The 15885-nt window shown below is 42.3% G+C and overlaps 1 protein-coding gene across 1 annotated transcript in view; it reads left to right on the top strand.

The window, feature by feature from the left end:
* Nucleotides 1–15885, top strand: part of ifih1 (interferon induced with helicase C domain 1) — a 126990-nt gene that overhangs the window by 45712 nt on the left and 65393 nt on the right. The window contains exon 4 of the mRNA XM_072262029.1: nucleotides 5705–5806. Within this exon, the coding sequence (XP_072118130.1) occupies nucleotides 5705–5806 (102 nt within the window). The remainder of the gene's footprint in view (nucleotides 1–5704; nucleotides 5807–15885) is intronic.

The following is a 15885-nucleotide window of genomic DNA, read 5'->3' as shown; positions in this document are numbered from 1 at the left end:
AGTTCAAAAGGTCGAAGACCAAAGTCAGTGAGTCTGGCCCAGAGACTGAACATCAGAGGTCCAATGTCTGCAAGCAGCGAGCCTGACCCAGAAATTGAACATCAGAGGTCCGATGTCTGCGAGTTTGAGAGCCTGGGGCCAAGGACTTAAGGGCTGGAGATGGTCTTTCCAGAGGTTGGAGGTCTGTGTGTGTGAGGAGGGTGGGAAAGGGACTTTTTTAGATTTTAGATTATGAGGACACTCAGTCCTCATTTATTGTCATTTAGAAATGCATGCATTAAAAAATGATACAATGTTCCTCCAGAATGGTATCACAAGAAACACAGGACAAACCAAGACTAAAACTGACAAAACCACATAATTATAACATAGTTACAACAGTGCAAAGCAATACCATAATTTGATAAAGAGCAGACCATGGGCACGGTAAAAAAAAAGTCTCAAAGTCCCGATGCCTCATCATCTCATGCAGACGGTAGAAGGGAGAAACACTCCCTGCTATGAATCTCCAAGCGCCGCAAACCTGCCGATGCCGCACTATTGGAAGCACCCGACCGCAGCGGACTCTGAGTCCGTCCGAAAACTTGGAGCCTCTGACCAGCCGTTCGACACCGAGCACCAAGTACCATCCTCTGCCGAGCGCTTCGACCTCGCCCCGGCCACCGAGCAACAAGCAAAGCCGAGGACCCGGGGCCTTCCCCTCCGGAGATTTCAGACCACACAGTAGCAGCAGCAGCGAAGCAGGCATTTCAGAAGTTTCACTGGATGTTCCTTTGTGCTCTTACGTCCGTCTCCATCAAATCAGGATTGTGCATGGCACCCTACTTGACAAATAACAGACATCACCACCAGAGTGGCCGCTGCGAGCTGTGTCGCACTGCCATCTTCTCCTCTCCTCTCTTGTTTTATTTTGCCATCTTCCTCCTCCTTCTCAGCCCGAAACGTTGACTGTTTACTTTTTTCCATAGATGCTGCCTGACATACTGAGCCCCTCCAGCATTTGGTGTGTGTGTTGCTTTGGATTTCTTGCATCTGCAGATTTTCTTGTGTTTGTTTGCTGCTCTGTTGTTGTCATTGTTAGTGTTGCTGCTTGTGTTCTTCTGTGTTGTGTTGAACATTGTGGGCATGCTATGTTGGTGCCAGAATTTGTGGCTACCCACAGAACATCCCTGGGTGTGTTGGTTGATAAGGCAAATGACAGATTTCACTGCATGTCTTGATACGTGATAATTAAGCCTGAATCTCAATTAGATACTCTAAACAACTACAAAGTGTAAATTTAGCCCACAATCAAAGGTCTAACTGAAATGATCAAGTCCTCTGCAACACACAGAAAATGCTGGTGGAATTCAGAAGGTCAAGAATAAACAGCTGATGTTTTAGGCCAAGATCCCTCATCAGAACTCAAGTCCAGTCCTAGAGTTTTGGAAAGAAACTAGTAAAAAGCAAAAGAGACAATTCAATAGATGGTGTTAATTGTTTTGAGTCGGAAATCGCTGAGAAATAATAATGGTTCAACACTGAACTGCTGACATTTATTTCCAGGTAGTGTCAGGCTATCTATACCTCCCATCAAGACCTCTGATGTCCCTAACTTACTGGCAAATTATTACTGGCAATTCTCCAACTGTGTTTTCACCAAGAAAAAACTTGTTGAATTTTCCAAGAGTTCTAGCAGGAATCTGGCCATTGCAGTTGAAGCAATGTAGTACTGGTAGAACAAAAGTGAGCACATTTATTTGAATGGCAGCATTGTTTGTGAAAGTGAAGGGTAAATATAATGTAACTTGTAGTTTTAATTAGTTGAATTATTTACTATTTTTAGATACTATGGTTTTACAATAATATTTTATGCTTTTGTTTGTTTTGTTGATTTTAGTAATTTTTAAATATATCGGATTTCAGGTACATTCAGAAACATCCAGAACTTTGGACAACTTTGAGAGCTGACAAAGCTAGACATTGACTGCGAAGTCTCTAATCTTTTCGGCACCATAGTTCTCAATCTCATTCTACTCCACTCTTTTTACCTTTCCTCTATCTTACTTCAACACGCCTACTGTCATCTTTGGTCTCAGTCTTCCTCATGAGCCCGGTTGTCCGAAAATTTCTGACTTCCCCACCTGCCATTCCATCTACATTGCACAAACCTGGGGTTGAGCTAGGACCTGCTGAACGTAGGCCTCAGTGGAACCACACAGGTGAAAAGCCAACATTGGGAAGGAGAAAGGGGACTGGCCATTGGAAGAGGGAAGTCAAATTATGTGACAAAGTCTTGCAAGCAGGAGAAGTAGTAGTAAATAAAAATGAAAGAAAAACAGCGAAAATGTGGTGTAGATCAGGGGAATAAATCTAAAACAATCACATTCATAAACAAGTGATTTTCCTTAAAATAAAGTTTATACGAAATTACATGATTTTATTATCTGCAGGAACAGAGTGTTGTAGAAATTGTCAAGAGTATTACATGGGGCACAACTGAGGGAAGAAAGTAATACAACATTGGGAATATTTGACAACCATAACAGTGAAGTAAATCCCCAGGCATTGCATCGTGCATCACACACAGCTGTGACTAAATTCACAAGGGATGAGTACAACAAAAAAGAAATGGATGTCAGATGTAAAGTGTTTGATGTATCAAATCTAAAACATTTACTGCTTACAATGACTACTTTGAACTGTATCCTAATCATTAGATGAGCTTTGCAGTCAGAACAAGAGAGCAAGGGAAGATCATTAAAAAGATCTTTGTAAGAAAGTATGATTGAGAAGTGGCTGTGAGGATAAGAAGGATTTTAGAACAGATACTGTAAAATTGTAGTTTGTAATATCTAATTGTGAAATAATATTCACCACGTGATATTTCGTGAATTCTGAAATATATAAATTATGAAATTAAAAAATGATAGGTCAGTGTCCAATACTTACCAACAATATTATTAAACATTTCTTTATTCTTGTAGGTCATATTGTACTGGTAATCATTTGAATGACGTTTCTTCACTTAGGATTTTGATTGAATTTGTTCTGTTTGAATGATTGTCTGCTGTTGCTGCAGGCTGTCAGGAGGTGGCATTTTATTTACCTGTTTTAAGTGTCATTACATTTATAATTCAGCAGAGGGCAGTTACTGACTGCAAACATTTTCAGACTGATTTCTTTGTGTCATCAAATGTAATTAATAGTGTAGGTAGTCCCTGGGTTACATGTGTTTCCGTCAAGAGAACAGTCCATAACCATTTTTTTTTAAATGTTAGGAACATCCATTTTCTATCGCTGTCACTCCACATACACTTTTTCACTTCATTGAATAGTCATCCTAACTCTACCGATAATTAAATGTAATGGAATATATGTGGTATTCAGTCATTAGTGAGCACAACAAAGCATTTTATTATTTTTATATTTTTCTGGGCTCAAGCTGGGAAAACCTGAGGTACAGGCATAGCCAAGCACACTCATTTCTCAATTGCTAGGAACTTCCAGACTATCCTAGTGATGTTTAGTATTGTGACTTTCTGGAGATTTATATACGTATTGCTGTGTAGGCCTAATTGTTTAATGCTGTTGTGCAGTGACTTTGAGATGATGGGCCTGCACAACAGCATAGTAGTTAATACAATGCTTTTTATAGTACCAGCAACGCAGGTTTGGTTTCCACTGCCGTCTGTAAGGATTTTGTACGTTCTCCCCATGACCACGTGGGTTTCCTTAGCGTAGGACTGCTTTGTGGACTTTAGCTCAGGACTTCTCCCCCAGGGTTTACTCCTGAAGCCTTCCCCATGAGTGGGTATAGCCGTAAGGTAGCGGAGGTTTGAGATCAGATTTTTCCTTCTCCTAGGTGAGCTGCCAACCGTGGCTGACGAGCTTCATCTACCTGAAGTGACTGGTTTTATGGCACCAGTTACCTGTCTTTGTCCCTTCTCTTGTCAGTAGAAATGGTTCCACTGGGCTTAGGAGCTAAGCCACATGCGAAGGCCAGGAGGTGGACTTGGTTGTCAGAAGCTATTTGAGAAGCACACCATTGGGAGAACTTAATAGGCAGTGGAAGCTTATCACCACTAGTATTCACTGAATATTACACCCCTTTCCCTCACCTCATCCTTAACATGGCTGATCACTTTTCTACTCAATATATGTGAATGCCAGAGCCTTCAGTCCAACATCTCATGTTCTCCTGTGAAGACCATGGGCTGATCCATTGACTTGAGTGGCTCTTCATCATTTTGATCTAATCCTTGCTTCCATTTACCACATTGAATCCCACAACAAGTTCTTCATTCTGGAACTACCAGAAGATAAGACTTTGTAGGAACAATTTACAACGCTTGTTCAGGCATACTTGATAATTGGACCTTATGCATGATAGAAATCAGCGCCAATGGCCTTAGCAAAAAACTATACACAACAATCTTCATCTTACCATATATTAAACTCAGCATTTGAAATACTTCCAGGCTTGGAGTTGCAATATTGCAACTTTTTCTCTTGAGAAAGGTGAAGTGTCGGTACATGAGAGTTTTTAGCTTTTAGTATTCTTAATAGTATAACCAGGTAGTACAGAGAATTATGCCTTTTGCTCCTGACAGGAGGGAAGGTAGCCTGGGACCTTGCTCCCCAGGAGGTGACCTTAAAAGTATGCCCCCACACATACTTAGGCCATTGTCTAGTCCAGAAGGGGAGGCAAGTGGCAACATTGCTGATCCTCTTGGTTGATTTATTCTTGTCACCGTCTGTACCCGCGTGAGGTGTGTTACTTATGCTGCTCCCTTTGTACATTGCAGGATGGTGTAGGTCCTGCAGTGTTTTTAACAAAACTGATATTTGTTAATAAACTTTTGTTATGTATTTGAACTACCTTGTCAGACTCCCTGCCTTAAAGAAGTACAGAACCTGCCTGTAATCCGGGTTCAGTGGTTACAATGGCATCCATGTACTGTATTTGCCAACGTGGAGTGGAGAGCGAGATGCAAATCTGGTGGGAGAAAAAGATGTAGGGACTGGCTAGCGTGGAGTGCCATGGGAGAGGTGTGGGACAGGTGCAGAGAAAGAGGGACAGGTGCGGGGAGCGACACACCCAGCCCTGAAACACCAGGCAAGGGCATTTGATTCCAAACAATTGTTTATTGAACATTACAGAATGTGTCTCTGGTGCTTCCCACTCCCTAACATCTCGCTTCCCCTTTTCCCAACCATGATTTCTCCCCCCGGCTCCCATCCCACCCTCAGTCTGCAATAGAGACCCATATCAGAATTTGTCATCACTCACATATCTCATGAAAGTTGTTATTTTTTTGTGGCAGCACTACAGTGTTATACATAAAATTAATACAGTTCTCTGCAAAAGTCATAAACATCTAGCTATAAATATATATGCTTAAGTCTTTTGCACGGCTGTCTTTGATTTGTATATTACGCTATTTTGCATCATCAGGGTATTTCAAATTCATAAAAAAATCTGATTTTCTGTGCTAAGAGAATGCAGAAGGAATTCACATGAGAATTTATTGCCTATAATGCAATACTAATGCTGCAATAATTTTATTAATAGATTATACTGTACATTGACCTTCAGATTACAGTTAGTTTGCATTTATTTGACAACTGACCTTGTAAGCGATCACTTTAAGTGATCACCTGCTATTTTACGTTGGTTAGAATTCATAGAATTTGGAAACCAGTATTTTTTTTTCCCTAACAGATTCCACTTTGAATTCATTGGAGGCAAGTAATTACAGTTTAAATGGCAGTCAGTTGGAGAACAGAGGTTCTGGTGAATCTGGAGAGGAGAATGCCAGTTCAGGTAAGGCAGTGACAGGTTTCAGTGATAAATATTTATTTATGTAGAATCTATCTAATAACAGCATTTGTTTTGGTGACGTTAACTTATTCATAGAAATGTATTACTTTTAAATGAGATCTCTTTCATACCTTTCTCAGTAAACTAAGTTAATGAAATTACTGATGTTTATTTGCATCTTGCAAAGTTCATTTTACTTTACTGGAATGGAATATTTCAGGCTATAGTTTTCAAAGGAGGACTGATAGTTTAAGAATTTGTTCAGTAAGATCACCTCTCAAAAACATCTATTTAAATTAAAAGATGCATGTCTTTCCAGTATTTCCTGCACAGTCTATATTACTAGGGATCAGAATTGTGACAGTTGGTGCTGTCTCTCTGTCTCTGTCTGTCTCTCTCTCTCTCTCACTCTCTCTCACTCTCTCTCACTCACTCACTCACTCACATCTCACAGACTAGGCTCTTACAGTCCTTCAAGCCACGACACCTAACAATGTGTCAGCATGCTCTCCGTCGTGGCCCTATATAAATTTGCAAAAGTCTTTGGTGACATATCAACTTTGCTCCCAATCACAATGAGTTGAGTCGCTGACAACACTTCTTCATGATGTGCTGGGTCCAGAATAGATCCTCTGAGCTGTTGACACCCAGGAGCGTGAAGCTGCATACTCTTTCCACTGCTGACCCCCCAGTGATGACTGGTGTGTCATCTCCTGGCTTCCCCTTGCTGAAGTTCAGTCAGTTTGTTGGTCCTGATGGTGAGTTTGAAGTTGTTGTTGCAACGCCATTATATTTCACTCCTTTATGCCTCCTACTCGCCATGATGTGCATTATTGATGCCAGAATCTAAAATGAGTGCTCAGAGTGCGATTTTTCTAGCCAAATAAAATATTTGAACTATATATCCTCTGATTTGCATTGAACTTTGTAGATAATTGATTGCTATTCAGCCCTGGCTGGCAATGCTAGGTGCTGAGTTGAGTAAGTTGTTGTTTTTTTCAGCTGTATCCCTGCCCAGACATTCCACCTCTCCCAGAAGTTCCGGGAGTCTCCTGCATATTAATAGTGGCTCCCTGATACCCACAAATTATATACAATATCGTGGAAATCAATTTTTTTGAGAGTGAGCGAGAGAGCGCGAGAGAGAAAGCAAAAGAGAAAGCGCGAGAATGACCACGAGAGGGAGCGCGTGCAGAGAGAGTGAGAGCAAGCAAGAGAGAGCGCGCGAGCAAGAGAGAGAGAGAAAGCAAGCGAGAGCGCGCGAGCGAGAGAATGAGAGAGAAAGCAAGCGAGAGCGACCACGAGAGAGAGAGAGAGAGCGAGCGAGAGCGCGCCATGGGAGAGTGTTCCAAAAAAAGAAAATATAAAATGTACGTCACCCCAGACTACCCTAAAGTGTACCCCTGCCTAATAGGGGTCAAAATAATGACAGTGTTGCCGCTGCACTGTCTGCAACAGTGACTTTTCTATTGCCCATGGTGGGTTAAAATGTAAAAGACATGTTGAGGTGAGTTTAACAGGTGTCATTCGTTCATTAGCATAGCTAACGTTATTTAAACTAGCTGGCTAGCTGCTAAGGAGCTACTCTATTGCAAACATCCCACCTGTCCCAGAAGTTCCGGGAGTCTCCCGCAAATTGATGGTACTACCTCCCTGAAATGAGTTTTTGCAGGGTGGGATGTCTGCCCTACCTATTCGATACAATTTATTGAATATGATTTGTCTCCCTCTGTTTAATTTGTCTACCTTTTCCCTGCCAGTGGCATCTTCCGTTTCCACTCAGAAGGGACACACCCCTCTTCATATTTAGTATAAACCTGCCTCTTGTTTCAGTGTGTTTCACCTGACTATATCCCCACCCAGTGCAAAGAAGAAATTGCATTCTCCTCGAATTGAATGCTTTGATCTTCAACTCAACCTCAGCCTTTAACTATGCATCAATAGATGCCAGTCCTGACCAATCTTAATATAGTGAGCTATGGCTAATTCTCAATCTTGGTACCATGTTCATAGTCTTTCCCCATACTGCTTAATGGCTTTGGTATCCTGAAATTCCTCTACCTCCATAAGTCAGGCACTGTCTGCAGAGAGAAGTGAATGGTCAATGTTTCTGGCCAAGGCTTCCTGCTGGGTCCCCTCCTCCTTTCCTTTCTCCCATGATCCAGTCTCCTCTACTATCAGATTTCTTCCTCTCCAGCCTTTTCTCTTTCCCACCCACCTGGCTTCCTCTCCAGCCTTTTATCTTTTCCACCCACTTTCTAACTATCCTCTTTCCCCTCCCCTCCTTTGAATTCCAGAATCTTCTTCCTCCATTTCCAGTCCTGAAGAAGGGTCTTGGCCTGATATATCGATTGCTTATTCTTTTCCATAGATGCTCTCTGACCTGCCGAGTTCCTCCAGTATTGTGTGTGTTTGTGTTGCTTTGGATTTCCAGTATCTGCAGACTTTCTCATGTTTATGATTCTCCACCTCTTTTAATGTGTTTAATGATCTGCTCTTCACATCCTGCTGTAGTTCAGATTCTCACAAGTTCTCCACCTCTGAATTGAGAAATTTGTACTCATCTTAATTGTAAATGTCTTATCCTGTGAGACTATCAACTCCTGCTGCCAAACTCATCAGTCAGGGGCGACAGCCTCCCTACATCCAGCCTATCACGTTCGCTCAGAATTTTGTACGTTCCTAGATAAAGGAAAGGGTTTAGAACTAGACAACTGGGTGACCCGTTGGGGCACCTTTTGAGAGAAAGGTAGTGCAGTGTGATGTGATGTGCTTTGGAAATTAAAGAAGAAGAACTCAATCTATTAAAGAAGAAAGACGCGCAGCAAGACAAATATTGTTCCTCCTTGTTTAACAAAGGACACTTTTTATGACCACATTTCTGGTTGATCTGCCGCCCTTCAGGAATGCTCTAACATTTTCATTTCTTCTTCCCTGGCTTAAGGCCACATACAGCTGACCATGCGGGAGTACCGGTTTCTCCAGATAAATCAACACATTCTCCATAGTTTGGCCTTGCGCCCTATGTATAGTCATTGCAAAGCGTGACTGTATCGGGAACTGGCTCCGCTGAAGAGGGACATCTTCCCCTTCTGATAAATTGAGAAGGGTCATTTTTGAATGCACCAATATTTATCATTGCTACGATGAGATTGTCGTGCAGTTCTTCCATCATCATTCGCGTTCCATTGCAAAGCCTTGGTGGATCCAAGTTCCTCATTGAAATGATGGGAGATCCCCTGTTCAATTCCAGTTTATGTGGTGGCAATCTAGAGAGCTTGACGGAATCCAGGAATTCTGTAGGAAAATGAGTGGCGTTAGCTCCTTCACTTACGGCATTGAAGGAGCAGTATTCTTTCATGATTCCAGGGAAGTGTCTAATGCATGTGAAGTTTATTTTTCACATCATTTCATTAAGAGGAACCAAGATAGAATTCCTCGAGAAGAGTTCTGCAGGATTGTGGAATGTTGGGTAGATGAAATCAATGCATCCTTCCATAGTTGTTGCTGGCAGAATCATATCTTCAGGTAATTTGATTTCATCGTTTTCATTTTTCTCAATCTTGTCTTCTCCAACATCCAATAAGAACTGAGAATATCGTCCTTCTCCCTCACTCAATTGCATGTTTCTCTTCAGTTGAAACTTGATGAAGCTTCTCCATTAGTATGATTTTCTAATGCGTGAATTCTCCACATCAGCATCATTTCCGCGTTTCACAACTGTTAGAAGACAGCAAATGGTTAAAATACCCCTGAAGGCCTCATTCTTGCCGCATACATCACAAAGAGTGCGGTCCACGGCTTCAAAGCTCTCCCTCCTAATCATGGGGCATTCATCCCAGATAATAAGCTTCGCATTTTGGAGTAAATTTGCAGTATTGGTGTTTTTATCGATGTTACAAAGGGCATCCTCATTGACTTTGAGGGGTATTTGGAATCATGAATGTGCTGTCCTACCACCAGGCACCTCTGTCTCTTCCTCTCTCCTCCTTCTCTGCCTGTTTTTGTCATTCTGGAGACACGCAGCCCTTTCACCCTTCGTCTCTTCGTCTCTTCTACCATTTGTTCTTCCTCTCTGATCTTGGAGTCATGTGGCCCTGGCCTGATCAGATTCTTGTTCTCTCCTCCGTCTGTGCCTATTGTTGTCATTTGGAGACGTGCATGCCTGTCCTCCTCTGTCTCGTGTTCTGTCATCTTTTTTGTCCTAACGCTTTGATCCTGGAGTCGTGCGGCCCTGGCCTCATCCGATTGTTGTTCTCTCCTTCTCCTTGCCACTTCCTGACGATGTTTGGTGTCACCTCTTGACCATAATGTCCCCCTTCTCTTTCCACTCGGCACAATTAGGCTATCCATATATTTTTACCCTAATGCTTGATAGAAGATAGGAAGCAGTAACACCAAAGCCTCCAAGCTGCTGTTGTTTCTTGATGATGTGGTTGGCACTCTCCTAAATGGACGTGATATAGTCACTTCTGTCCTTTGACTGCAGCAAAGGGTTTTATGGGTGTCTCGAAGTATGTCATTAGATTATGAAGACACGTAGTCCTCTTTTATTGTCATTTCGTAATGCATGCATTAAGAAATGATACAATATTTCCTCCAAACAACAGGAATTCTGCAGATGCTGGAAATTCAAGCAACACACATCAAAGTTGCTGGTGAACGCAGCAGGCCAGGCAGCATCTCTAGGAAGAGGTACAGTCGACGTTTCAGGCCGAGACCCTTCGTCAGGACTAACTCTCTTAAATCTCTTACTAACTCTTCCTTCAGTTAGTCCTGACGAAGGGTCTCGGCCTGAAATGTCGACTATACCTCTTCCTAGAGATGCTGCCTGGCCAGCTGCGTTCACCAGCAACTTTGATATGTGTTGCCAATATTTCCCCTGGTGTGATATCACAAAACACAGGATAGACCAAGACTGAAAAAAACTAACAAAACCACATAATTATAACATATAGTTACAAGAGTGCAACAATACCATAACTTGATGAAGAAGTCCATGAGCACAGTAGAAGTTCAAAGTCTCTCAAATGTCCCACATCTCATGGAGACGGGAGAAGGAAGAAAAACTCTTCCTGCCATACCCGACCACGGTCTGACTCTGAGTCATCGGAAAACTTCGAGCTCTGATCAGCTCTCCGACACCGAGTACTGAGCGCCATCTCTATCCAATCGATTCGACCTCCTTAGTCGCCAGCAGCAGGCAAAGCTGGAGATTTTGAGGCCTTCCCTCCGAAAGATTCCCGACGGCGCAGTAACGACAGCAACGAACGAGCATTTCAGAAATGTTTCCAGATGTTCCTCTGTGCTTTCACGACCGTCTTCATCAAATCAGAATTGTCCACGGCCCCTATTTAACGGATACAATATAATTTTTCACCGGAGGGCTGCGCACGCGCGGCACGCTGCTCTCTCTCCTCCCGCTGTTTCAATAAGATTTAATTATCTCTTATCGATGGGTGGCAGTTAGGTCTGTCCCAATCCTGCACCTGCTGATGGTGATTAGCAGAATGTGACCTCTCGAAATCCCTCCCCCTCCCTTCCCCATCCCAGTATCCCTCCCCCTCCCTTCCCCCATTCCAGTTTCACTCTGCCCCCTCCCCCAGCTGCCTACCACCTCCCTCATGGTTCCGCCTCCTTCTACTACCCATTGTGCTTTCCCCTATTCCTTCTTCACCTTTCCTGCCTATCGTCTCCCTGCTTCCCCTCCCCCACCCCTTGATCTTTCCCCTTACTGGTTTTTCACCTGGCACCTACCAGCCTTCTCCTTCCCACCCTCCCCCCACCTTCTTTATAGGGCCCCTGCCCCCTCCCTCTTCAGTACTGGAGGAATTCAGCAGGTCAGAGAGCCCGAAACGTTGACTGATCGTTTCCACAGATGCTGCCTGACCTGCTGAGTTCCTCCAGCGTATGTGAGTGTTACTTTGACCCCAGCAGCTGCAAAGTATTTTGTGCCCTCGAAATAGAGCTGCCCTGCCCTTTTGCTCTGGTAGGTGTCGATGCGGAGGCTGGCCATGCGCATCATGTGTCGGGCTGTGGCGTCCCGATTTCCATGATGGCAGATCGGGTCTCGGGTGAAAACCAGCCTGTTGAATTTTGGTGAATGAGCAATTTTATACGAATATATAACACTGAATTTTGCCTGCATTCTGTAAGTTAGCGCATTTGAGTTTGACTTAGCCAAAAAAAATGCCGCTATAATGCACCATTTGCGCTATTTGGAGGCGACAAACAGATAGACAGAGCGTACAACAGGAACTCTGCAGATGCTGGAAATTCAAGCAACACACATAAAAGTTGCTGGTGAACGCAGCAGGCCAGGCAGCATCTCTAGGAAGAGGTGCAGTCGACATCATGCCAGGCATAAGAAGAAGACAGAGCATGAGAGTTTTAGTAGTATATAGATGTTAAACAAGAGAAAATCTGCAGATGCTGGAAATCCGAGCAACACACACAAAATGCTGGAGGAACTCAGCAGGCCAGGCAGCATCTATAGAAAAGAGTACAGCTGACGTTTCGGGCCAAAACCATTTTAGTTCAACTTTGCCAACTTCCTTTCCACACTTGTATTTTATTGATGCCAACAAGGACACAATTTACTGCACAAGAGTTTATGAAGGTGACTTCTCCCAAATGTTCGATGATCTTTTTAAAATTTTCAAATGATGACTGATAATAAACAATACAAGATTGGTTAAACTTCAGTCATACTGGTTTACAGTCATACAAGGCGTTTGTTTCAACTAGTGTGAGAATAGCAGTTTCCATTGATATCTAAAAGGGTTATTGTTCAGCTCTGTATTGCTGATAAAGTTGGCCATAAATCTCTCAGTGTTTTCAATCTCAAGAATGAAAGTGCAGAAATTAAAGCATCCTTTCAACTTTTGACAAATTGTTCTGGACATTAGTGCAAGAAGTCCTCATAGGCTTCTAATGCAGCCATCTATTCAAACCCTACCATGTGCCTGCAGATGAACAATTGGGGAAAAATGATTGTATTGAATTGACTTTTATTTTCTCTCTATGCCCTTCTTTAATAAATTAGTGACACTAAAAATTATTCTGATAATTTACCTTCTGTGATAATTACTTTAAAAAGTGGTATATCAAAAAATATCCTGAACAAAAATAACAAGAGATTTTAAAATTGTATTATGCAACCAAAAGTGGAAGGATTTAAGTCAGTTAACTTTTTTATGCCATGGAGCAATACCGTTAAGCAAAGGCTCCATGGACCCCAGATTGGGAACCTCTGATTTAAGTGCAAGATTGAAAGCATAGTTTCCAGGAAGAAAGATCCCTGCTGCGGAAAGTTAAAACATTGAGGCTGACCTGGTATTGGCATTCGGCCACGTGATCAGCAGATGAGAAGCTGTGGACACTGGCATCCCCAGGAAGGTCAGCAGACGTGAGGTTTCGCACTCGGGTGAGGAGGGTGAGGATAGGATACAAGGGCAGGAAGGGGAAATAACCAAAAGGAGTCTGATCATGGTGAAGGAGGGAAGGCAGTGGCAGTTGTGTGGAGAATCTGCTGGGAGAAATGATAACATTGATCTAAGATATAGTGATTTTTTTTCCAAAAGCATACTTCATTCATAACATTTGCAAACGTCATAAAATATCACTGTTATCAGTCTAAGTCAACTCATGCTATTTGCTTACAAAATTTGAATTACACATCAGCATGACGTCAAATTTCTTCACGTTTTGGCACAGTGGTCTTTACAATAGCTGAACTAAACCTTAGCTGAACCCTCATTATTCTGCGTCTCTGCCATTCTGCAACATTTGGGAATGAATAGCTCCTTCCACTGGAAGATTGCTATATTTCAGTAGAGCAGGCAGCATTTCTCACTGTGTTGATAACCTTTCTTAATGGTTGATGTTCGTTTTAGTGTGTGCCCTCAGGATGTGAATATTGTCTGGGCGATGAACATCAACAACCCTGATCTACAGTGACTGCAAATGCACAAACCTCAAGATGGATGGTAGCCTGGAGAGGAATGTGTGCTGAGGCTGAAATTCTGGCTGTGCATGGGGTTTGGTGTGTTTTTCAACACCAGTAAAACACGGTCCTGGTATCTGTTTGAAGGTTCTGGTGCTCAGACTTCTGCCATAAAATTTTGTCAATTTGCTTAGTGAACCCTTTCCTTTTCTCACAAGGTCTCAAGGACATTCTCATCCTAATTAGGAGATATAGATATAACAATAATTAATTCAGAAATGGAAACAGATATGTTTTGGGGAGAATTTCAAAAGAATGGAAGAGAGTCTGTCTCATGTGAATAAAGGGATGAACTTGGGGAGTGGGCACATGGAATACCAAGGAGATGATGCAGAAGGCTTGAGAGAAAGAGCATGCTTCTGGCTTATCAGATACAAAACAGAGGACAATTGGAATCTTTTATTTTTGTTACTATTCCAAAATCTGTCACATAAAATGTTCCCTGTCAAAAATGCTTTAAGGCATCACAAAGATTAAGTAATTGTCGTAATTTTACAAAGTGCTCTCTGAGCAGGGAGCTTTACTTGCCAGAAAGACGTATCTAGAATATGAGTACGAGATTCTTATGATTATCTAAGAATTAAAATTAATTGGCAGAAAACCATGGGATTTCATAGGCAGGAATCTAAAGTCCCATGACAACCAAATGATTGTGCACTCATGCCAAGTAAAACTGTGCAGCGGGGAGAGGGGGCCCTGTTTTTCAGAATTGTCCTGAAAAGTCTATCATTTTGCCATTTTCTTCTCTAGTCAGCTGTTTGATGCAATAAGGTGAGCCAAAGTTAATTTTATGGTTAAACTGTAACAATGTTATCCAAAAACTGTAATATCCAACAATTCAGAAGTGACCCTGTGTTGGCATTAGGCTCATCTAATGCTGATTCCTCTGCTCTGTTTCACACACTGGGAACTCAGTTCCTGCACTCCCTTTCTCACCCTGTGGCTACTGTTCCTTTTATACACCAGGGCCTGAATTCACACCTTTGTTTAAAATGCACTTGGTATACTCTCTTGAAACACTTCTGGTTCTCCCTCCCAAACTTCCTTGAAACTTGCTAGGGCCTTGTTTTCCATGCTCCCTTTAAACTTACTAGGTTCACTGGAAAATGGATAAACAATCAACGTTTTGGGCCGAGACCTTTAGCAGGACTTGAAGGGCCTCAGCCTGAACTATTGACTATTCATTCATTTCAATTGGATGCTGCCTGATCTGCTGAGTTCCTCCAACATTCTGTGTTTGTTGCTTTGGACTTCTAACATTTGCAGAACCTCTTGCGTTTATGATTCATTGGGAACTGTATTATTTTTCTATGTAGCATCTTAAAAGAAAGACAGAATTAGAAGTTTAATATGTAATGGTTTGGAAAGCTACTAGTTTGGACCACCAAAGACCAGAACACATCAGGTAAATGGAAGTTTGCTGTAGAGTTATAAACACTACAGTCTAGAAGCATGCCCTTTGGCCCATCTAGTCCGTGCTGAACTATTAATCTGCCTCAACCCATCGATCTGCACCTGGACTATAGTCCTGCATGCCTCTACCGTCCATGTACCTATCCAAATTTCCCTTAATTGTTGAAATCGAACCCGCATCCATCACTTCTACTGGCAGCTCGTTCTACACTCTCACTACCCTCTGAGTGAAGAAGCTCCCCCATCTTCCTCTTAGATATTTCACCTTTCACCCTTAATCCATGACCTCTTTTTCCAGTTTCATCCAACCTTAGTGGAAAAAGCCTGCTTGCATTGGTCCTATTCATACCCTCATAATTTTGTATACATTTATCAAATCTCCTTTCATTCTCCTACACTGTAGGGAATAAAGTCCAATACAGTCACGTATAATTATAATGGATAATTACACATTTAATAATCTTTATTATTTTCAGTGCACTTTTCACATGTAATCTTATAAAAAATCAAGTACAAATATAAAGAATGACCAAACAGTCAATGTTTCAGGCTGACACCCTTCTTCAGGACTAGAAAGGAAGGGGAAAGGTCCCAGATGAAAAGCTAGGGGAAGGGGAAGAAGGCTAGCCAGAAGATGATGGGTGAAACTAGGTGGGTGGGAAAG

This window comes from Mobula birostris, chromosome 6 (assembly GCF_030028105.1).
Source record: "Mobula birostris isolate sMobBir1 chromosome 6, sMobBir1.hap1, whole genome shotgun sequence".
Classification (NCBI taxonomy): Eukaryota; Metazoa; Chordata; class Chondrichthyes; order Myliobatiformes; family Myliobatidae; genus Mobula; species Mobula birostris.
Note: the sequence above shows the minus strand (reverse complement) of the source record. Positions and strands in the feature narration are given on the sequence as shown.